The sequence below is a fragment of the Lycium ferocissimum genome, chromosome 9 (assembly GCF_029784015.1).
Source record: "Lycium ferocissimum isolate CSIRO_LF1 chromosome 9, AGI_CSIRO_Lferr_CH_V1, whole genome shotgun sequence".
Lineage (NCBI taxonomy): Eukaryota > Viridiplantae > Streptophyta > Magnoliopsida > Solanales > Solanaceae > Lycium > Lycium ferocissimum.
In genome coordinates, this window is record NC_081350.1 from 50,968,385 (window position 1) to 50,992,323 (window position 23,939).

The 23,939-nt window shown below is 33.3% G+C and overlaps 1 protein-coding gene and 3 long non-coding RNA genes across 4 annotated transcripts in view; 1 reads left to right on the plus strand and 3 right to left on the minus strand.

Moving 5' to 3' along the window:
- The window catches only part of LOC132032035 (cytochrome P450 704C1-like), a 6,351-nt gene extending 5,653 nt beyond the window's left edge, over positions 1-698 (minus strand). The window contains exons 1-2 of the mRNA XM_059421857.1: positions 220-698; positions 70-85 (exon numbers count right to left, since the gene is read on the minus strand). Coding sequence (XP_059277840.1) covers positions 70-85; positions 220-548 — 345 coding nt within the window. The 5' untranslated portion in view covers positions 549-698. The remainder of the gene's footprint in view (positions 1-69; positions 86-219) is intronic.
- Positions 699-4,034: 3,336 nt separating this feature from the next.
- Positions 4,035-12,524, plus strand: LOC132031218 (uncharacterized). Its single transcript, XR_009408192.1, has 2 exons — positions 4,035-4,706; positions 11,309-12,524. It is a non-coding gene; the product is annotated as an uncharacterized LOC132031218 (long non-coding RNA).
- LOC132031217 (uncharacterized) lies at positions 12,420-14,550 on the minus strand. Its single transcript, XR_009408191.1, has 2 exons — positions 13,744-14,550; positions 12,420-12,859 (listed from the first exon to the last, which is right to left on the minus strand). It is a non-coding gene; the product is annotated as an uncharacterized LOC132031217 (long non-coding RNA).
- A 6,953-nt stretch (positions 14,551-21,503) lies between these two features.
- Positions 21,504-22,838, minus strand: LOC132029352 (uncharacterized). Its single transcript, XR_009407781.1, has 2 exons — positions 22,070-22,838; positions 21,504-21,962 (listed from the first exon to the last, which is right to left on the minus strand). It is a non-coding gene; the product is annotated as an uncharacterized LOC132029352 (long non-coding RNA).
- Positions 22,839-23,939: the final 1,101 nt, after the last annotated feature.

A 23,939-nucleotide genomic window follows, 5' to 3' on the forward strand; every position in this document is an offset into this window, starting at 1 on the left:
TTTTTTTTGTCCAATCTCAAAAAGAGTTAAGTTTTTCAATTCCAATATTTTACATGACAAGTTTAAGACCATAAGATTTAAAGCACTGCGTACACACATCTTTAATTTTAGACTACGAGATTCAAAAGTCTCCCGTTATTTTTTAAACTCTATGTTCAGTCAAACTAAGACACACGAGGACTTCCTTTCACGTGAAGTGAGTATATTCCATGTTCACGCTAGAAGTATAATTTATGAGGATACGTAACCTTTCCATAGTTGTCGAAGTTGGTCTTTAGAATGTACTCAATATTAGCTGGATCCGAAGTATAAATCTCTCTCTGAAATGGGCTCTCAAGTCGATAAGTCTTGTATATTGCAGCAAGATCAGCCATGTGATCATGGATCCGATGAAAGTTTATGAGTTGCTTCGTTGTAGAATCAGCAATTGGATGGTATCTCTTTTTCCCTTTTTTCTTTTCTCCTAATTTGTTGATGAAGAAAACTATGAGTATGAGAAAAGATAGACAAATAGAAGGAAATGTTGCAACTATGGAGATTGGATTCATCGCTCAATATCAATGAAGCACCTTTTCGTTTTTTCTTTGCTTGGTGCCAATACTTCCAAGCTAGCTTCTATTTATAGAGAGTATGATGACATGGATCCTTTTTAGCTTTGGTATTTTGAAGGAGTTGTCTTTCTTGTTTCCTTGTTCGATGCGTATTTTTGCTGTCTTAACCAATGTATTTAATTTAGTTTAATGTGCTTGTAAAAGAATACTTGCATTTAGTGGAATCCTTGGGTTATGAACTAGTCATTTTAGGCCATTGGTACATATGTCGTTTAGTCGACTTTAGGCTCCCCAAATGATTTTCAAAACCCGAAGTAAGTGCAACAACTTCAAAATTTAAAAAACGATTTCCGTATGAACAAAAAATATCAGTGTTGTAGACACGTAATTTTGACCCTCCCCGTGTGTTTCACCTAGTTTTTAAATATTTCTTTTAATTTTAATTTTTGACGTGTCAATTTTATTCTATTTTTATTTAGTAGGCTTATTTGCGAAAATCAAAAAGAATAAAAATATCTGCTATTTTTAGAGTATAAGTTTTGTGTTTTAAAGAAAGAACATTACAAAAATATGCTTTATAAGTTTTAATTTTGCTTAGCCAGTCATTTATTTTAAGATTATTATTATTATTATTATTTTTAAACTTATCTAGAAATAGTTATTTTATATTTAAAAAAATGAGCAAATAGGATTATACCACCTCATCACAAAATGACAAAGTTTGATAACAAACCTTATCACAAAAATGGGAAAAGAGGGTCACGTTTTGTTGGGAATATATTGTTGAGGGTGGGGCCTCACTAATTTTGGACTTACATGGTGCACGTTAGCACAGCACACATCGGATCCTTTTTCCACAAGAAAACCATCCACACTTCACACCATATATACACTCACGCAATACACACCAAAGGGGGACATAACATATTCAGCCGAGGAGACTAAAAAATATCCAAAAAGAATCAGCAGCCAACGAGCCTTCTCTCCTCCTCACCTTGCTCACCATTTTTCATCACCTAAACCCCACAAAATAACCATGACAGCACCATAAAAACCTCCATTAAATTTCCACACCCTTCAATTATGGAGATTTCACTTTCAAGCTTCTATAATCACCATAAAACCCCATTAATATGCATCCAAGAACACCATTATTAAATTACACAAGATCACCATTTTCGACACACCCCAAAACCATCTTCATTCGAGGCCCGTTTTGATTTCTAAGTTCCCAGATCATTCATTAATATAAGGTCCATTACTTTTTAATGTACAATTATTTATCTAAATTTTGGTTCTGTTACCGTGTTTAATTTGCGATGTTTGATTTTATTATTTACCCATTGTTTTAAATAGTCCGTTTCTCATCTTATGTTATTTAATTTCACCTTTGTCAATTTGGTGGATAATCTGAATTGAGTTGTTTCTATCTTTAGCCATGTGTTTCATTTGACCATTTTAATCAGTTTATGTGCTTTCCTTCACATTACGTTAATCATTTTTTTTAGCTCGTTCAAGTATAATGTTTGGTTAAACATGTTATATGGTTTAGGTAAATGTACTGTAGATTACCTCTTTGTTTTATCTAAATTTAGAAGCATTAATCGAGCTACTGATTCTACGGATTTACTTTTAGTATTGATAGATTCAGTTTAAAATAATGTTAAAATGGGTTTATGTATTATCCATAAAACCTTTTGCTTAAAATCACTGTAACACTAAAAATGTTTGGCCTGGATTGCTATTTATTCGTAGTATCCCAAATGGGAGTTTTGCTCTTACTTTAAATTTTTGTTCAATTTAATCATTTTGATCGTGATTTGGATACAGCCTTTTATTTACGGGTTTTAGGCTAGAATAGATGAAGTAGGAGAAAACAAATCAGGCCGAGATTAACATTAAGGCCCGATTAATTATTTAAATGTGAGATGAGCGAGATGGGGTGCGAATTATTTCAAACTCCGTTGTTATCGAAAAGAAAAGAGTGGAAAAAAACCAATTGTAAGGGAGCGAGATGGGTTGCGAATTTATTCAAAACCCGTTGTCGAAAGAGTGAAAACTAATAATAACCGAATAATTTTAAGTCTCGAATTTTAGAGACAAATAATTGCTTTTAACGCTAGACGAGCTTTAGGTGCGTTTTTACGATGTTTGTTTCGATTAAGAATGCGGTTACGCATCTTATTTCGAGACGCCTTAAACAAACTCAAGGATGCGGTTACGCACCTTGGTCAATCTCTTTTAATAATTAATCCTGTTTCGATTAAGAATGCAGTTATGCATCTTATTTTGAGACGCTTAAAAATCCGGAATGCGGTTACACATCCGGTTTAATACCAATAAAATGTTCAACAATAAAAGTATGAGCAAATCAAGGCTCAGATACATAATATATCCAAAGATTAGTTTAAGCTAAGTATAAGTCGATAAAGCGACCGTGCTAGAACCACGGGACTCGGGGAATGCCTAACACCTTCTTCCCCGGTCCAATTCCTTAACCGCCTTGTTTTCGCGGACCAATAATAAAAGAGTCATTTCCTTTTGATTAGGGATTAATGGGTGGCTTGGAACACCAAAACTCAATTCCAAGTGGCGACTCTGTAAATAAAATAATCCCTTTTCAAAACCGTCACTTCAAATGGAAAAACCCTTTAATAATAAAAACTTGCGCGTTTATAGCGCGGGGGCGCAAAAAAGGGGTGTGACAAGTGTTCTAGTGGTAAAGCCCTTTAATGCCAAGGAACATACCCGGGTTCGATTCCAAGTTCCTACATTTCATTCTTTAATTTAAAAAAAAAAAAAAAAAAAAAAAAAATCGACGTGAGACCGACCGTCGATTTTTTTTTAACAAAACTGACGGACTAGGTCGGTTTTAACCGATGCAGTCCGTCGGTTACGAAACGCGAGAGAGAACTTGAAGAAAAAAGTTGAGGTTAAAGAATGAACTTAAGGAAAAAGAAGCAGGGAGAGAGAAATATAGGTATGAGTAATAGTTTAACGATTAATCTCACAAATGTTTATGAGTTTGTACGCTGTTTGTATAAAAAAATAGACGGAGATCAAATTTGATAAGTTTTTTAAAGGACTAAAACCGGCAAGTGTATAGTTAAGGGACCAACTTCGACCTACTCCCATAGATAAGGGACTATTTATGGCCTTTTTCTCTAAGAAGCATCTACAAGAACACATGAGTAGTTCGAAGAATATCATGTTACAATTAACCCATCAACTAAGAATTCGGGAAATTGATAGGTGGAGCGGTTTAAAGACTAACCTGGATTGTTAGTGGTATAAACCTGTATATATCTCTTCTCCAATAAAAATCGCTCTTTCTTGGTTGAAGTTCATTTATTTGCTTTCTTTTATTTTTTAGTTAGTTTATAAATATAAATTTAGATTTTATTTCTTGTTTAGATAATTAAGCATCGGTTCAATTTAGTAAATAGTTAATCATAAGTCCTGGATATGATATACGACTTTAAAATTCTATATTACTTGTACGACCACGTACGCTTGCGTGTACGTTTGGAAGTAACATCACATAAAATATGTCACCTCTTAATTATACACATCATCATCAACTAGAATAGACCTGAAGTTTTGTGGCTTATTGAAGCTAATGCATATATTTAAAAGGAGGCGATATATTTTAAATGGTAACTTATATACATAATAAATGCGTGGAAACGCGTGCAATTTTTTTTCTAAATTTTAATCGAAACTATCTAATAGAAATACCTTATCATATTTTTATGTGTTCAATCAAAACAATCCATAATTTTAGCATTTTAAAAAAATTCACTGATAAATTTAAAAAGTTATCAATGTATTTCGCCTTCAAAAAAATACATTCAAAATGTAAGAGAGAGATACATAGAGATGACAGCTGTGCTCCTTAATTCCTGATGATGCGCATGTGAAGAGGATTTAAGCTAAGTGAATGTTCTCTGATTATCAGGTCCCTCGGACCCCTATACCGACAAATAGATACCCCTCCGTCTCAAAATATTTGTCCCATTTCTCATTTACATGCACATTAAAAATACATTTATAAAGGTAAAGATTTTGACTATTTTACTCTCCTAACAGATTACATCATGTTCTCTCTCCTCAATAAATATTTACTCCATTAATGATGAAACCTCTTAAATGTTGGTATGTGAACTGATGTTCGGCCTAAAATCGCATATATTTAGCCATTGTTGCCTCACAATTTAGTACTTTTAATTGTCTTTTGAGTATTATTTTATTAATTGGTGCTTAATATTATATTTTTACTTTGTAGAAATAAAGCGGTGTGAAGATGAAAAAATTAGGAGCAAAATTGAATTAAAGTGGAAAGAAAAAAAGAAAAGAAAGAAAGAAGGGAGACAAGGAATAGTGGCTTAATGTTTTGGTCATTATTGCCAATGATTAGTGGCTATTAATGTGACCAGAGGATAAATTGAAAGCAAACTGAGAAGCAAAACAAAAGGGCACTGGTCGACGCGTCCAATTTGATACGTAATTGGTGCAACGCACTGTGCAGTGATATTTACTTCTTCCTATTTAGTTTTGGACTGGGTTATTTTATAAGGGCTTTTTTCTATACCTATAAATATTATGTTAAGTCACAATTTTTACATAACTTTGGATAGCTTGAAACCCTTGGTTCATAACTTTGAAACTTAGAGAGAACTTGGAGCGCGGTGGAGCGCGTATTTAAAGTTTTATCTTCTCCTGCTGTAATACTTATTTTGATATTTTTATTCGGATGATTTGTTGTTTTTCCTCCATGTGGAAAAAACTCTTTAAAAAACGACCAAACATGAAAGTTGATGTTTGATTATAGTATCTATTAAATTTTTCATATTTTTGGGTTGCTTATTTATTCTTGTGCTTATTGTTTAATTACTTGATCACTAATTTAACACTTTTTGTGGTGCGGGAATACTTGAAAAAATTCACGCACGTAATAAGAATAAATAGAGTTTGTTCGATTTAATCGTTTCGCTGCGAGGATAGAGATATATCCTTTAGCCTTACTTAGTTGAATACGGAGAAATAAATGCGTTAACTTGTTACCTCGACGACCATAGAGATATAGGCGTTATAGTAGCATCTATAGGCTTGTGAGTAGTTCGAAGAATATCGTAAAGTTATAATTAACCCGTCAACTAGTAACCCATAGGTAGAACGATATGAAGGCTAACTGGATTGTTGTGGTATAACCTTAGATCTATCTCTTCTCAGATAAAAATCGGCTCTTTCTTAGTTGAAGTTCATTATTTATTTTATTTTATTTTTAGTTAGTTAATAATTATATCTTGAGATTTTACTTCTTGTTTAGATAATTAGCATTAGTTTAATTTGATAAATAGTTAATTATAAGTCTCTGTGGGATCGATATCTGGACTTAAAAATCCTATATTACTTGTACGACCACGTATACTTGCGTGTGCGTTTGGGAGCAACAAGTTTTTGGCGCCGTTGCCGGGGACTTAGAAATTAATTGTTTATCTAGATTAGACTTTTCTTTTTGTCTATTCAAAATTTTTTTTTTTTGTTTTGTTTAATATTCTGGTATTCTTCTTGACATGGCATCTTTGAACGAAAATTTATCGAATGTTGGGTATTCATGTTTTAATGATTTTTGTGCACTTTGTGGAGGACCCCACTTATGGGGAAATTGTTCTAAAATTTGGCGCATACGGGATGTGATGTGTGACCACTTCTAAATTCTATGGGAACTTTTGTAACCGGTGTGGTGGTAAGTGGAAAGAGTGTCCTAAGTGTTGTTCTAGTCTCTCGAAGTGATTTTCACAAAGTGGATGTTGTGAGTGATACTTGGCTATTGGTTCGAGCTCACCGTTAGAGGTATGGGGGGATTATCTTGATGAAATTACAAGTGACATGACATACTTCATGGAAGAAAGAACAAAGCTCGAGACAAGAGATAGACCAATTTGGCTCAAACATCTATGACCTTTGGCTCAAATAAATAAAAAGGTTGAGGCGTACGATGCCCAAACACCAATTGTTGTGAATCTTTGGCCAACTTGTGGAGCAAATAGAGGAATTCCAACCATTCGATCGGATCCTTGTTGATGATGCCTATGTTGAGGAAGTGTACAAAAGTGAAGATGTCAGAAATAATGCAGTTTTAGAGTTGGGGCGAGTTGGTCCTCATTTTAGGGGTGGGCGTTCGGTTTTTCAGTTTGGTTTTTTCAAAGTTCGGTTCGGTTTTTCGATTTCGGTTTTTTGAAAGTGGACACCGAACACCGCACCGAATTAGTTCGGTTCGGTTCGATTTTTTGAAGTTCGGTTCGGTTCGGTTTCGATTTTTTAATTCGGTTTTTAGCAATTACACGTCTCTCCATTTATTTCCATTTTTCCTTCTTGATTGCTTCGAGTTACGGAGGTTTACGCTAGACTAAATGTTTTAAGGTTTGATGACTTTAGAATCCAACCATAGTGATCATCCACACATACAAGATAATATCTTCTATATACAAAATATAATGTATTATCTAACGTATAATAAAATCATACGACGTATATAAAATTTTATATAGTGTATAATCAAATTATGTGAGTTATATCTAATTTATTATAATAGGTGAAATAAATTATATGAATATTATTCTATGTATAACATTTTTATTATACTATATATAATAAAAATCAACACTAAAATTATTAGTATACTTGTATTCAATATCCTGTAGTGTTAAATGAAAAGAGATTTTATTTTTTATGGAACAATGAAAGAAGTTGAGAATAAGGAGGAAGTAGAAAAGGTAAAAAAAAACGGAAAAAAATCTTGCATTGAATAAGGAGGAAGTATGAAATTGTATAAAAGCGATTATCTTATGAACAACGAAATAGGTATTGGAGTTATTCACGTACGAAGGGTTTCCTTATATATAGCAATTTGATTTACTATAAAACATTTAACTTGTCATGTAATGTTTAATAACATTTAGTTGCTAAGAGTATGTAAATATTATAATATTATCGTCTACTTATGTTTTTTTCCCAAAAAAAAAATTGTATTCATGTAGTAAATTTTCAAAAAAAAAAAAAAAAAAAAAAATTAAAATAGGTTTAACCGAAAAACCGGTGAGAGAGCCGAACCGAACACCGAACCGAACACGAAATTTTTATTAAAAAAAATCGAAAACCGAACCGAAATACCGAAAAATCGAAACCGAAAAACCGAATTAATTCGGTTCGGTCCGGTTTTTTCGGTTTTCGTGTTTATGCCCACCCTACCTCATTCTAAACATTTTTCTACATTATGTTTGGTTGGTGACATGGAAATTGAGCCCTTCACGCCGATGAGGAAGTGTATAGATGAGGAACAAGAGCCTTACATCCTGAAATTTGCCACACCAAAAAGACAAAATGACATTCCTCACTTAAGGGCCAAAAAGTGCAAGATACGACACCTATTGCTTGGTTCCTTTATTTTCCAAGGGAGCGGAGCGAAGAAATTTGATGCAAAATTAGGGGCGCGATTCATATCCTCGAAGTGGAGGGAAAAGTGGTGAAGTTGATTCACTCGTGCCACGACGTTAACTAAGGCGCTTATTGGGAGGCAACCTAATGTGTAATAATTATAGATTTTTATTTTTACAGTGTCACGTTTTTTTTTGTTTTTTTTGTTTTGCAGATTAATCGAGTACCCAAAGTTGAAAGGCGAGGAGCATGTTTGAGCTTAAGTGTGGGTCGTGCTTGACCCTTAATGATGATAGCATGTTGCTAGCTAGGCCACTGAGGGCCCCCGGGGAGTATTTCTTGCTTTACTAATTTTTAATTTTTTTCCATCTACGTATACCGAGGGCATTGCGCATGATTTTAAGTGTGGGGTGGGAAATATGTCCCCCGGGAAGGTCGAGGATGATGATTTAATATGCCTTAGGATTTTTTATTTTTTTATTTTTATTATTATTATTAGTTTTGAGTCTTAGTGTCAAAAAAAAAAAAAGAAGGAAAAATTCGAAATTTTTTTTTTTTATTTTTTTTATTTTCTTTAGTAACTTCTTAAGCCCCTCATTAGTGGCATTCATCATCCACCCCTTGGGTTTTCTTATGGCCTCGGTTCTTTCCCGAGGGGGCCTTTTGAAAGGGTAATTTTTTTATTTTTAGGATTAGTTTTTTTTAGGAGTAGTAAAGGAGAGAGAAGAAAGACCTTGTGACTTGTTTGACAACATATTTAGGCTTTGAGCTTGAGTAATACTTTCACAGTGAGTGCTTGAGTAATAAAAAAAAAAAAAAAAAAGATAACGGACTTTCGACACCTAACTCATGATTCTGACTCTGTATATAGCTTATTCTTATTGTGTAGTTCGTCATGATCCTATCTGTCCTAGAATAGAATTGATCCATCTTGATTGAGACTTGTGCCATGTGTGGTGAGGATTTCTTGTATACATTCCATGTTTTGCATCTTAGTCTAGAACTTGCCCTGCATGTTATTGAAGCGAAATAAAAAGTGTTGCTCTGTCTAGAAGATGATAATAGGCTTTCTTTGATATATCTTGTGATTTTAGCCTTTTCGAAATTGTGTCACTAGTTAGCTCTTTGAGCACACGTAGCCTTTCATTTGTTAGCCGTATTTTGCCTTGATCCTTTTTATTGAAACTCTAGTTTTTGCACCTATTTCCTTGAGCACGTAGCTTAGACTTTGTTATAATTGTGAAATGCGAAGAAAAAGGATGGTCAAGTGAAAAAATGGTGACCAATGATAGTTGCAAAGTGACGAAAAGGCCTCTTTGAAAGAATGTGACATGAAAAAAAAAAATTGTGAAAAATGATTGAAACGTTCTTGATATGATGAGAAATACTTGTGAAATAACTGATGAAGGGAGGGCTGAAAAATAAAGTGTGAAGATGAAATAATGGGTGATGAAGTCTAAAAGTGCAAAGTACTTAGGGAAGTGTAAGTCACTATTATATAGTTTTCCTACCCGTCCACAACCAACATTACAACCGTTAAAGTCCTATTTGATTCTATACGAGCACGCCAATTAGTAGAGGCATACATAATGGGCAAGCCTATGGTTCTTTGTGCATGCATGTGAATTTCTTTGTGAGCGTGAGAGTTGTGCTTTGATGCTAAGTCCTTAATTTACATTCATTCCTTGATTTGAGTGTGCAACCGTGTGACGGCACTTGTTTCATGATAGATAGGTGATGTTATTAAAATTCTTTGACAGAATAGGTGAGTGAACTTAAATTTGATGAGTTAGAGTCCATCTTTGAGATTGGAAGGTTAGAAGTTTGTTGTTTGTTTGTTGATTTGTATATCTTGCATGATGATCAGGAAGTGTAAATTTGATGTTCTTGAGTTGCTATATGGCCTAATTGTTGGTATCAACCAAAGTGGTGATCCTAGGCTTCATTTATTGAGAGTGATTTTAGTGCTTACTCGAGGACGAGCAAGAGTTTAAGTGTGGGGTGGTGATGTTCGGCCTAAAATTGCATATATTTAGCCATTGTTGCCTCACAATTTAGTACTTTTAATTGTCTTTTGAGTATTATTTTATTAATTGGTGCTTAATATTATATTTTTACTTTGTAGAAATAAAGCGGTGTGAAGATGAAGAAATTTAGAGCAAAATTGAATTAAAGTGGAAAGAAAAAAGAAAAGAAAGAAAGAAGGGAGACAAGGAATAGTGGCTTAATGTTTTGGTCATTATTGCCAATGATTAGTGGCTATTAATGTGACCCGGAGGATAAATTGAAAGCAAGCCGAGAAACAAAACAAAAGGGCAGTCGACGCGTCCAATTTGATACGTAATTGGTGCAACGCACTGTGCAGTGATATTTACTTCTTCCTATTTAGTTTTGGACTGGGTTATTTTATTTGGGTTTTTTCCTATACCTATAAATATTCCATAAGTCACAATTTTTACATAACTTTGGATAGCTTGAAACCCTTAGTTCATAACTTTAGACTTAGAGAGAGCTTGGAGCCGCCGTGGAGGCCGTATTTACAGGGTTTTATCTTCTCTTCTCTGTAATACTTATTTTGATATTTTTATTCGGATGATTTGTTGTTTTTCCTCCATGTCTATGTGGAGCTAAACTCTTTAGTTCTAGGGCTTTGACACAAACATGAAAGTTGATGTTTGATTATCGTTTCTATCTATTAAATTTTCATATTTTTGGGTTGCTTATTTATTCTTGTGCTTAATTGTTTAATTACTTGATCACTAATTTAACACTATTTGTGGTGCGGGAATTGGACTTGAGAAAGGGAATTCACGCACGTAATAAGAATAAATAGAGTTTGTTCGATTTAATCGTTTCGCTACTGAGGATAGAGATATATCCTTTAGCCTTACTTAGTTGAATACGGAGAAATAAATGCGTTCTTGTTACCTCGACGACCATAGAGATATAGGCGTTATAAAGCATCTACAGACTTGTGAGTAGTTCGAGAGAATATCATAAAGTTATAATTAACCCATCAACTAGTAACCCTTAGGTAGAACGATATGAAGACTCAACCGGATTGTTAGTGGTCATAACCTTAGATCTATCTCTTCTCCGATAAAAATCAGCTCTTTCTTAGTTGAAGTTCATTATTTATTTTATTTTATTTTTAGTTAGTTAATAATTATATCTTGAGATTTTACTTCTTGTTTAGATAATTAGCATTAGTTTAATTTGATAAATAGTTAATTATAAGTCTCTGTGGGATCGATATCTGGACTTAAAAATCCTATATTACTTGTACGACCACGTATACTTGCGTGTGCGTTTGGGAGCAATATGAACTCACAAAAATAGCTCATTGATGTAATTAATACAAGGGTGAAAATGAGAAAAAGCTACTTAATTTTATCTTGAATAAAACAACAAATATTTATAGTAAGAACGACAAATATTTTGAGACGGAGGGAGTATTAGACTTGTATGTATGAGATTCATCCACGGTATATCATGGCTAAGGATTGGCGGAATATATTGGCACTCCCTTTAATTTCATGTCAATATATTTCAACATTCGAACTATAATTAATTTGTTTCAATTGGCCAGCTGAACACATAATTTATATTAGACATTTCGACCAAACTTTGGAAAAACTTTAGCACGTGTTCTCAAGCATCAATTAGATAGATAAATTAACCATATAACATATGTAACCTCTTTTAATTATAAACATCAACTTCAATTGGGACAAGCTTGAAGTTTTACGATTTATTGAGGGTAATGTGTATAATTAGAGGAGTTGACTTGTTGAGGATCTGTCGGAAACAACCTCTCTACCCTACAAAGGTTGGGGTAAGGTGGGCTTGCGTACATTTTATCCTCCCCAAACCCCACTTGTGGGATTACACTGGGTATGTTGTTATTGTTGTTGTAACGTATCTATGTAATGGACGCTTGAGAATACACACATAGACTTTAAGGAGAAAACATTTAATAGGAACACTTTAATTATCATGCATTCAATTAAGCCGTACGTAGTTTGAGTGTCTAAATAAAATACTGTAATAAATTTAAGAGACCGTGGATGTATATCCGCCCAGAATTTTTACTTCAGTTTGAAAACGACTGGTTAATGGGAAATGAAAAATAAAACGAGTTTAGATTTTGGGCAATCTTGGAAGGAAGTTGATAGAGTTTCAATGTCTGGGCAAATTTCATGGGTGGTATCTAAACTTTGTTACTAAATTTCGGTGATTGGTATAATAGTACTTTTCATTATACAATATAAATATATAGGTTATAGGTATATGTAATTACAAAATAAAGTTTAGATACTTATGTGAAGATAATATTAATTTGGATAACACCCATAAAATTTGTACTTCAATGTCCCATGACCCTGAACAGATTGAAGTTAGTTTCACATTGATAAAGAAAGAGCACAATAGCAAGAATCAGATGCTGTTGAGATTTGTTCTCATCTCTGGGATTATACAAAATTACAAGGTATTAACTCCAAATGCAGCAAAAAAAAGACATTTTTTTTTGTTAAACAGATACTACTGATATATTAAATACCTACACACTAGTTACATGAGCTTTTATGGCATGAAAGCCATTTAGTTGTCCAAAAGAACCACCCCCATGGGTGGCACAAAAAGGTACAGACCTTTCAAAAGACAGTTCCACATTTATTACAAAATTAGGAGGTACTTCTAATATTTTCATTTCCTCAAAAATCTGCTGCTTCCCTCCTTCCTTGGCCAAAAGGTCTGCCACCTTGTTTTGCTCCATGAAGCTATGCCATAACTGTTTTTATGCAAAGAAAACAAGCACATACTCCCTCCGTCTCAACTTATGTGGTGTAGTTTGATTGGGCACGGCGCTTAAGAAATAAAAGAAGACTTTTGAATTTTGTGGTCTAAAACAAGTCAAAGATATTTGTGTGGTTATAAACCATCTCGTTAAACATAAAAAGGTAACTATTAAAGTTAAATTGTTGTCAAATAAAAAAATGTGTCATTCTTTTCGGAACTGACTAAAAAAGAAAGTGTTTCCTATAAATTGAGACGGAGGGAGTAATATAGTAGCATTAACTAGCCAAAAGTGAACAAGTTAATCATTCATCAAAGAGAGAGAGAGAGATGTGTTCAAAGCTCCCAATTGATAAATATATCAATGAATCTGCAACACTGGAGATGTCCCTGAGATCTTGGAGGAAATATATAAGGTTGAGAAAATTGGCAGTATGTTGGTAACTGAGGTTCCAAAACTGTAACGTTGTGACTTATATATCAGCCACCGTTTATATACTTAAAAAGATATTTCCACCGCCTCAAGTGGGTCCCAAAGAGACTGCCTGTGCTGTCTCACGAAAATGTGAATATCTCCATTTCAGTGTACATTATATGTTGAGGCAAAATTTAAATTTAAATTGTCGAGCTTTTATTATCATGTGAATCTATTGCACTTTTGAAACCATGAGTTTAAGGAATATGTACACAATCAAACCATGAATAAAATAATTACTTCTGATAATGGTAATTGACATAAAACTATCACAACTTAGAATTCAATGATAACCTAAAGAAATCTTTCGATATATATCCTTTAAGAATTCAGTAGTTGATGCATTAGGAAACTCCTAAGTAACGAGTTTAAAAGTGTAAAACAAAATATTGATCAAACAAAAAGTGAAACAAGAACGATAAATAATCTAAAAAAAAAAAGAAAGCGAAAGTATTCTTAGATAATATTATGTGAGTGTACCAGGCCAATAGGAAGGGATAGTGGACACCAATTTTGGGACCCCAGTTACCAACAAACTACCATCTTCTTTTTCTGCTCTAACTCTTGACTTATAACACAACTAGTTGTTCTTGTTGCACACAAATTAGATCTGAATCTGATTCCTTTTATACAAGTGTTAAGAGACATACTCTTTTAAAAAAGAAAAGTACATGATATATGATTGTACTACTAGTACTATGACCTTCCCATGTGAAGGAAATAAGGAATATTATCCCTTTGGATTAGAAAAGTTGTTAGAAAATAATAATTTAAAAGAATAATTTTATGTAATCCGGTTATAGCACATCATTGACTTTATCTTTATGTTATCAAATATAATTGAGATTACTGTAGATAGTTTACGTCTTCTTGAAGATAATTTTAACCTGATGACGTAAAGAGAAAGCAAAAGAATTAGAAATCAAATTAAAAAAAGAACTGGAAAAAATAATCTTAAACTACTCTCCCCGGTCCATATTATATGGTGTTTATAATTATCCTTAATAAATTAGGACCAATTTAATATAGTTTCTTGGGTATGTAAAAATTTACTTATCTAATTAATAGGGGTAAATTTTTTAAAATAATTAATACCTTATTGATTATGTAAAAAATATTTATTTTGGACTAAATATAAAAGCTAAAAGCACCATGTAATATGGACCGGAGAACATAGATTTTTTTTGCAATTCCAAAATATTAGCTCTAAATTAACCTAAACACATGAAAAAAGAATTGTCTAGCTTATTTTCCAAAAACTAAACCAAAAATCGAATATGCACTGTAATTCTCGTCATATGACGTTGACGTACTACTAAGGGGTCGTTTGGGGCATGGTATAGGCTGGGATATCCCAGCACTAATTTTTTGTATTGTGTTTGGTAGGAGGTGGGATAAATTTATACTTCCTACCAAACACGGTACAAAATGAAGCATAATCCCAAAGGTGGGATATCCCTTCTTATCCCACTTATCCCGACATTATTTTATACCATGTTTTAGATGGTATAAAATAATCTCAAGAGATGGGATAAATTAATCCCGAGATTATAATTCCGGAATAATTTTGGCTACCTATGAGACGACCATTAATAGTATAAATGATCTCTCAATTCCCTGATAAGGCCAAATTTATTCCTTGTTGGGTGACATTGTGCCACTAATGTTGTGGTGTCCCTATAAAATTGAGAAGCCCAAATTTCTTGTTGGTGGGACACTATTATTGTACTACTTTCAGATCTTGTACTATCAAGTATCAATAGTTATAGACACGTAGTGTAGTACTAATAATATCGTCCATCCAATCTTATATTCCAAAATTGATAACCCCAACCCCATAGAGATATGGCATGGGGAAAATATGGTAATTGTGAAAGTATATAAAGTTGAATTTTTTGGAATTACTATAAATATCCAAGATTTTTAGGAACGCTTCTAGATAGTAATATCTCGAGTTAATTCCCTAGATGATCACTCAAGTTTGAAAAATTGTCTACAAATATCACTTTTGTTTCTTTTAGGACAACAAAATCGGGCTTATTAATTATAGGTGATTAAAAATTTTTTAAATTTAAGTGGAGGTAATTCAAGTTTTTTTTTTTTTTATTGAGTAGAGGTGATAATATTTGGATTAGTGATTAAGGACTTTTGACCATATTCCAACAGTTTTGTTTTTAATACTTTAGCCCTAAGCTTTATTTTTAACACTTTGGCCACAAGTTTTATTTTTTACAGTTTGGCCAACTTAATAAAATCTTAATTACCTAAAATTGGGGAAATCACAAAACACACCAGCCCCCCCCCCCCCCACACACACACACAAAAAAAAGAATTTAAAAAAAGTTTTGATATTTTGTTTTTGTTTTTTTTTTCACCAACCCCTTCTCCTCCCATTCTTCACACCCCCCCCCCCCCTTTTAAAGTTTTGATATCTTTTTGTTTTTACAGCAACACCGCCCTCCTTCCACCCCTCAGCGCCCACCCGCCCCTCCCGAAAAAAATTTAAAAAAGTTTTAATTTTTTTTTTTGTTTTATTTTTCACCGCCCCCCCTCCTCCTCCCACCCCTCTCCCCCCTCCCCCCCCTTGACCCAAGACCCTACCACCTCCACCCTCCAAAAAAAAATTAATTTTGGTTTTAAAAAAAAGTTTTGAAAAGTTTTTGTTTTTGTTTTTTTGCCCCCGCACCCCCCCCCCCCCAAAAACAATTCTTGAAAAGATTTTTTTTTCTGGTTTCTTACTCCACCCCCCCCTCCCCCAAAAAAATAATTTTGTTTTAAAAAAAAAAAAAAAATTTGGTTTTGATTTTTTGCACCACCCACCCTACACCGCACCCAAAAAAAAAAAAAAAATCTTGTAAAGAAGTTTTTTTTTTTGTTTCTTACTAGACGCACCCACCTTGCCACCCCCCCCCTCCCCTCCTCCTCCTCTTTTGTTCTTTGTTGCTTTCTTCTTTTATTTAGAAAAAAGTTGCTCAAGAAAAAAAACTCACCCGATTTACGTAATTGTCGGATCAGATTTCATTCGTGTAGCACCGGGCATTACTTCATGGGTTATTTCCGCTCATTTGGTAAGTAAAAAAATGTTGTTTTATTCAATAATTCATCGGGTATAGCCGATTTTTCAACTATTTACGGTCGCGATTCGCTTGTTGCAACAAGTGCTAAAGATGTTGTATAAGAGCTTCGAATTTATTACCTTGTTGTAGTTTTTGCAACACTTGCACAATTTATGCAAATTGTTGCAACCGTACTAATCTGTTTCAACAACTGCTAAAATGTATATAAATAATTTAGCCTACTTGTTACAACAACTATGAAAGCTGTTGGATAACTTCTACTCTTTCCAACAACTCACTGACTTGTCACAACAAGTAGACTTCTTGTTGCAACAACTACATTAGTTTTTGGACATACAACTGTTGGATGAAACAGAGACAACCGAAGTTGTCACCAACAACTAAGTGATCAGTTGCAACAACTCACTGAAGTGATATGTTGATCTTGTTCAAATCAAAAATGTATGTTCTGTTGTTAATAAATTGCTGAAAATTTTTCAACAAGTAATAAATGTGTTGCAACAAACTGAACATGTTGGGGTTTTCCAACAAGTAAAGATTTGTTGCAACAACTAGTTAGTTGTTGAACATATCACAACAAATAGGAGGACTTGTTGAAACTACCATTTATTTGTTGGACTTTATCCAATAAGTGACGGATTGGTTGCGAATTAACAAATATGTTACAGCAACTAAATTACTTGTTAGTTTGTCAAATAAGTGACATGACTTGTTACTGACAACCCGGTTGGTTGTTCGAATTTTTCCAACAAGTAGAATGACTTGTTGTAGAAACTAGATAACTTGTTGTGTTTTATCCAATAAGTGATATGTCTTGTTCAATAGCTATGTTACGTGTTGCAACGTGAATCTTTAATTGTTGCAACAACTATGATATGATTCACCCATATTTAGTGATCAACAAAGAGAATCAATGGTATTTAGTGATAAACATAGGAGACTAATTATATTTAGTGATCAATATATATGTATATACTTAATCAATTTGATGGTATTTTGAGTCATGAAGATGATCAACTAAGTCACTATGCACTAAATCGAGTGATCAAGATAGTGGTTTGATGTGAACTACTTAATTCACCCATATTTAGTGATGAACAAAGGAAATCAATGATATATATATATATATATATATATATATATATATATATATATATATATATATATATATATATATAAATCAATTTGATGGTATTTAGAGTTAGGACGGATGAACAACTAAGTCATTATGCGCTAAATCGGTGATCATTAGAGTGATTTGATGTGAATTACTAGATTCACCCATATTTAGCGATAAACAAAGGAAATCAATAATATTTAGTGATCAATATATATACACTTAATCAATTTGATAATATTTTGAATCGTACAAATGATCAACTAAGTCACTATGCACTAAATCAAGTGATCATTAAAATGATTTGATGCCAACTACTTGATTCACCCATATTTAGTGATAAACAAAGGAAATCACCGATATTTAGTGATCACGAGTGAGTATTTTACAACAACTAAGTACACCGTTTGCAATGGATGAGCCATATCCGTTGTAAATGAGTAACTTGTTGCTGCATTTGAGTCATCTGTTGCAACATATTAGTAACTTGTTGCAAAAGTTTTAGCAATTGTTTGATTTGTTGCAACTTGGTAGGACATTTTTTGCAACGACATTACTCGAATTTTGCAACAATTTACTAAGTTGTTTGATTTTTACCGATAAGGTCGTGAACTGTCTGTAACGATTACTCTTGTTGTAACCATTTATTCAAAGCAACTCTTTGATTATTTCCAACAGTTTTTTAATCTGTAGCAACATCTGCAACAACTGTTTGATTATTACCAATAGATTTGAAATGCATTTGCAAAATGATTTGTAACTTGTTTGAAACTATTGAACATAAGGAAGGTTTGTTGCAATTGAGGAGGAATTTATTGCAGAACCTCAACAACTTTTTTATTTTTTCCAACACGTGAGGAATCCGTTGCAACAACTTCCTTGATTATTGCAATGACTTTATGACTTATTTGAAACTACTAACATAATTTGAACAAAGAAATACATCTTGAACATATAATATATTGATATCGAACACACTATATATATATATATATATATATATATATATATATATATATATATATATATATATATATATATATATATATATATGTGTTCGGTATCAATATATTATAACAAAAAAATAGCATAATGTTCATCATCCACCATAATCCACCAAGAACATAAAATACAAACTTATAAATAATTGTTCGTCACTGCCCTTAGGGCTCCAAAAGTATAAGTTAACGAAGTGATATGTTCAACAACTAATTAGTTGTTGCAACAAGTCCTATTACTTGTTGGAAAACCCCCCAACATGTTACAGAGCTGTTGCAACATATTTATTACTTGTTGAAAATTTTTCAGCAATTTGTTAACAACAGAGCATACATTTGTGATTTGAACAAGATCAACATATCACTTAGGTGAGTTGTTGCAACTAATCTTAGTTGTTGGTGACAGCTTCGGTTGTCTCTGTTTCATCCAACAGCTGTATGTCCAAAAACTAATGTAGTTGTTGCAACAACAAGTCTACTTGTTGTGACAAGTCAGTGAGTTGTTGGAAAGAGTAGAAGCTGTCCCAACAGCTTTCACAGTTGTTGCAACAAGTACGCTAAATTATTTATATACATTTTAGCAAGTTGTTGCAACAACAAGGTGGTTGCAACAACTGCATAAATTGTTGCAAGTGTTGCAAAAACTACAACAGCTGTTGCAATAAATTCAGAAGCTCTTATACAACGTCTTTATCACTTGTTGCAACAACTGTAACTACTACTGTAAATTGTTGGAATATCAACAGCTATACCCAGATGAATAATTGAAATAAAACAATATTATTTTACTTACCAAATGAGCGGAAATAACCATGAAGTAATGCCTAGTGCTACACGGATAAAATCCGATCCGAAAATTATGTAAATCGGGTGAGTTTTTTTTTCTTGAGCAACTTTTTTCTAAATAAAAGAAGAAAGCGGTAGCAACAAAAGAGGAGGAGTAGGAGGGGGACGGGGTGGTGGGGTTGAGTAAGAAACAAAAAAAAAAAAAATCAAAACTTCTTTCCAAGATTTTTTTTTAGGGGTGGGTGGTGCAAAAAATCAAAAATAATTTTTTTTTTTAAATAAAATTAATTTTTTTGGGGTGAGTGGTGGAGTAAGAAGCAAAAAAAAAAAAAAAAAAAAAAAATTTAAAACTTCGTTTCAAAATTTTTTTTTTGGGGGTGGGGGGGCAAAAAACCAAAAACAAAAAAATTTTCAAAACTTTTTTTTGGGGAGGACGGAGGTGGTAGCGTGTTGGGTCACGGCTAGTAAAAAAAAAAAAAAATTATGGGGTTAGTGGGGCAGGGCAGGGGCAGGGGTTAGGTGTGGGAGGAAGAGGGGGGGGGGGCTGGTGAGGAAAAAAAAAACAAAAAAAAACTTTTTAAATTTTTTTTTGGGGGGAGGAGGGGTGGGAGGAGGGGGGGGGGGGAGCTAGTAAAAAACCAAAAAAAAAAAAAAATTGGTGGGGGGAGGGGATGAGGGGTGGGAGGTGCTCGGGGAGTGGGGGGGGAAAAAAAAACAAAAAATATCAAAACTTTTTAAATTTTTTGGGGGGGGGGGGGGGGGGGCTGGTGGGATTAAGTTGGGGTTTTTTTTTTTGTATTTTGCAAAAGTTTAACAAGTTTTAAAATTATATTTTGGACCCCAATTAACTTAATCATAAATTTATGTGGGCTTTGACTTGGGCTGGTCTACGTTGTCACCTCTAATAATTACAAGACTTGGATGTCACCTTGAGTTAAATCTTCCCTACAAAGTCACCCAATTATCACTATATTCCTCAAAATATACTAAACACCTCAAAAGTCTCCTTCTCTCATAGTTGACCTGCCATGTCATTAAAGCCCATTTTCTTAATAATTTACCTATTTAACTCATCAAACTGATTTAACCACACTCATACTTTATACCCAGTCAAATATGAACCGGTTAAACAACGGCAAAGATATTAAACCATACTTTCTATTAAGCCACTTTTCCAAGTCTAATATATTTTTCTTTTAATCTCAATTTAAATATATTATCTTTCAATTATTAAACTTTAAGAAGTTTTATCTTTCTATTCAAATTCAAATATTTTTAAATATCATATTTTGTCCACATTAAACGATATATACTTTCCACATTATAATGGAATTACACAAAATTACTTTCGTATTAGTTTAACTTTTAAAAAATCTAATTGAATCTTATATTTTAAGAAATCAAGTTAATATAAATTTTTCCTTTGTATTTTGAGTTATTTATCCTTTATGTAGTGTGTAATTTTTTGGTATTTTCCAACATCGGGTAGCATGTGGACAATGGTCTCATTATATTTTATTTTTAATGAAATGTTTAAGATCATAAGTTTTAATAGTACTTTTGAATTTGACAAAAAATAGTTTTTTGAGGTTAAAGCTAAATAAAGGAGTGCTTTGAAAGTTTTAATTATCTAGAACATAATAATTTCATCTGGATTATTCATCACACCAGATTTCCAATTTCAAATTCAATTCTTTATTTCTAAGTTAAAGTTGAAACAATGAACCAAAGTGTAAAAGAGATCATATTACTGTGCAAACAATAAGTATTTCAAATTGAAGTTTGATTAAACTTTTTATGACCAAACATGAACGAGTAACATATATAAAATGAAATGGATGGACTAATAATTAACAAAAACCATAATTAAGTGGGCGTTTGGCCATAAAAATTATTCACTTTTTCTGGAAATTTTTTTCACTTTTTTTACTTTTGGCGTTTGGCCATAAAAAATATTCACTTTTTTCCGGAATACAACTCCGGAATACCAAAAACGAAAAAAACTTGTTTTTCAAATTTTTTAACTTTTTTCACTTTTTTACACTACATTTCACCAAAAACTACAATTTCAAAAACTACGGCTAAACACAACTCCAACTCCAACTCCAACTTCAAAAATTCCAAAAAAAAAAAATTATGGCCAAACAGGGCCTTAAAAGAGAGGGGAAGTTTAGAGAACTAATAAAAACGCGAGATGATAAAATTTTTAGTACGTTATTCCTTTATTAAAAAAAATTAGTATATTATTATTATTTTTTTAAAAAAAAACTTTAATGACATGGCATGCCAAAAAGGAGAGAATGAGACTTTTGAGGTGTTTAATATATTTTGAGGAAAATAGTGATACTTGGGTGACTTTGCTAGTTTGCTGTCATAAAAGAAACAAAAGTGATATTTGGAGGCAATTCCCCACACTTGGGTGATCATCTAGGGAATTTAATATCTTGGAAACTTATCTTTAAGATATGCCTAGAAGTTCTAAATTCTTGTCAGATATTTAGGAGGTTAACTAAAATTTTCTTGTGTATCTAAAACCATCCCTAGAGAAGTATAAATAGGGGTGACTTTAGTTAGTTGTAACTAGGTCAATTCAAGTCAATTCTATACCGAGTAACATCACCTTATAACCTAGATACCTCGATACAACTTCAATTCATGCACCTTGAATGTATTCAACTTTTTAACCGCGAGCTTGTTCAAGGCCTCATTTCCTCAGATCATCTAGTTTGGATCACATACAACAACAACAACAATAACAACAAATTAAATTTAGTATAAGCAATCTCACAAGCGAGGTTTGGGGTGGATAATTTGGACCACGTATATACCATGCCATTTTTTTTTCATGTCAGTATCTTAAAGTCTGAACATTAATCGCTATTGGTCGCACAATTGGTGTAACACTCAACCAAAATCATCTGTAGGCTTCCCACTCAACGCATAATCTACAACCTATTCCTTCCCCGATGATGAGAGATAGTAACATTGAGAATGTTTAAACAACTCAAATCTTCATTTTTGATTCAGTAGTAAACTGTTGTGATATGTATAAAACTCTCATGGGTCACCGATCAAGTAGTGATGCCATATCACTAAATACAAAATCATTGTAATAAGTTCTTGGTCATGGGTGGAGTAGTTCTTTTTGATTCATCGCTTGAACTATCTAGGAGCATAGCGCGCAATGGACGTTTTATAGTATTTGTTGTTCTTTTTGTTCGACAAATGTAACAATGTTTACATGCTGAGATTTTATCTCAATATTTATTTTTTCCAAAAATTGCGTGAAGCGCGGAGAAGTACACTTTGTAAGTAAATTTTGCTCTTGTTTTCTCAATCTGAGCACCCAAAACAATTTACCATATCTCATATTGCCAACATAGTTAGGAGGATGGCTACCTTTCAAAATTAGCATGTTTTCATGCTCTTGTTTTTGATCCCTGCTTCTGGGGAATTTTTTTTTTTTTAAGGGACAAAGGTGCAAATATACCCCTCAACTTTGCGACTTAGAACAGATATAACCCCATTAAAAAGTGTTGTACATATACCCTTGCCGTTATAAAATGGTGCAAATATACCCCTGCCCTTACACAAATAGTGCAAATATACCCTTTTTGCTAACAGAATTTAAAAAAAAAAAAATCATTTAGCTTATATTTTAATCAAAAAAATACCATGTGGCTTTAAAAAAAAGTCTACCCATTTTTTTTGAGTCGACATATTTTTCTAACGGCACGTGGTAAATTTTTCTCTGTTGGATTGGGTGCGTTAGTTTAAAAAAAATATCTCTGTGGCTTTGAAAAAATAAGTCTACCCATTTTTAAACGAACCGGACCCGATCCACTAGAAAAAAATAATTATCATGTGGTTTTAGAACAATATGTCTGCTAAAAAAAATGGGTAGACTTTTTTTTAAAGCCACGTAAAAAAAATTTAATTACTAAATGATTTTTTTTTTAAAATCATCGAAAAAGGGTATATGTGCACCAATTTGTAACAACAACAACAACAACATACCCGGTGGAATCCTTGCCACAATGTGGGGGTCCGGGGAGTAAGAAAGTACGTACCTTACCCCCACCTCGAAAGGGAGGCTACCCCCACCTTGGAAGGTAGGGGGGAGAGTTCGAAAGACCCTCGGCTCAAAAAGAAAACAAGTGGAAAACAAGGCAAAAGAGTCGCATACAGATAAGCATATCAAAGTAATGCGAAAATGAGGAATAACAAGAGCGATGAAGTCATGATAAAACAGCCTGTAAAGACAAGACCCAACACGTAAAAGCAGGAATCAAAGGGCAATAAACGATAGAGCAAAACTACGCCTATTATTAAAAAAAAGCGAGATTACCTACTAGCCTTCTATCCTAATCTGAGTCCTCCGCAATCTCTTATCTAAGGTCATGTCCTCAGTAATCTGAAATTGCCATGTCTTGTCTAATACCCTCTCCCTAATACTTCTTAGGCCTACCTCTACCTCTCCTAAAACCGTCCATAGCCAACCTTTCACACCTCCGCACTAGGGCATCTATGTCTCTCCTCTTCACATGTCCAAACCATTTCAATCTCGCTTCCCGCATCTTGTCCTCCACCAATGCCACTCCCACCTTGTCCCGGATGTCTTCATTCCTAATCCTATCTCTCCTAGTGTGCCCACACATCTACCGCAGCATTCTCATTTTTGCGACTTTCATCTTCCGC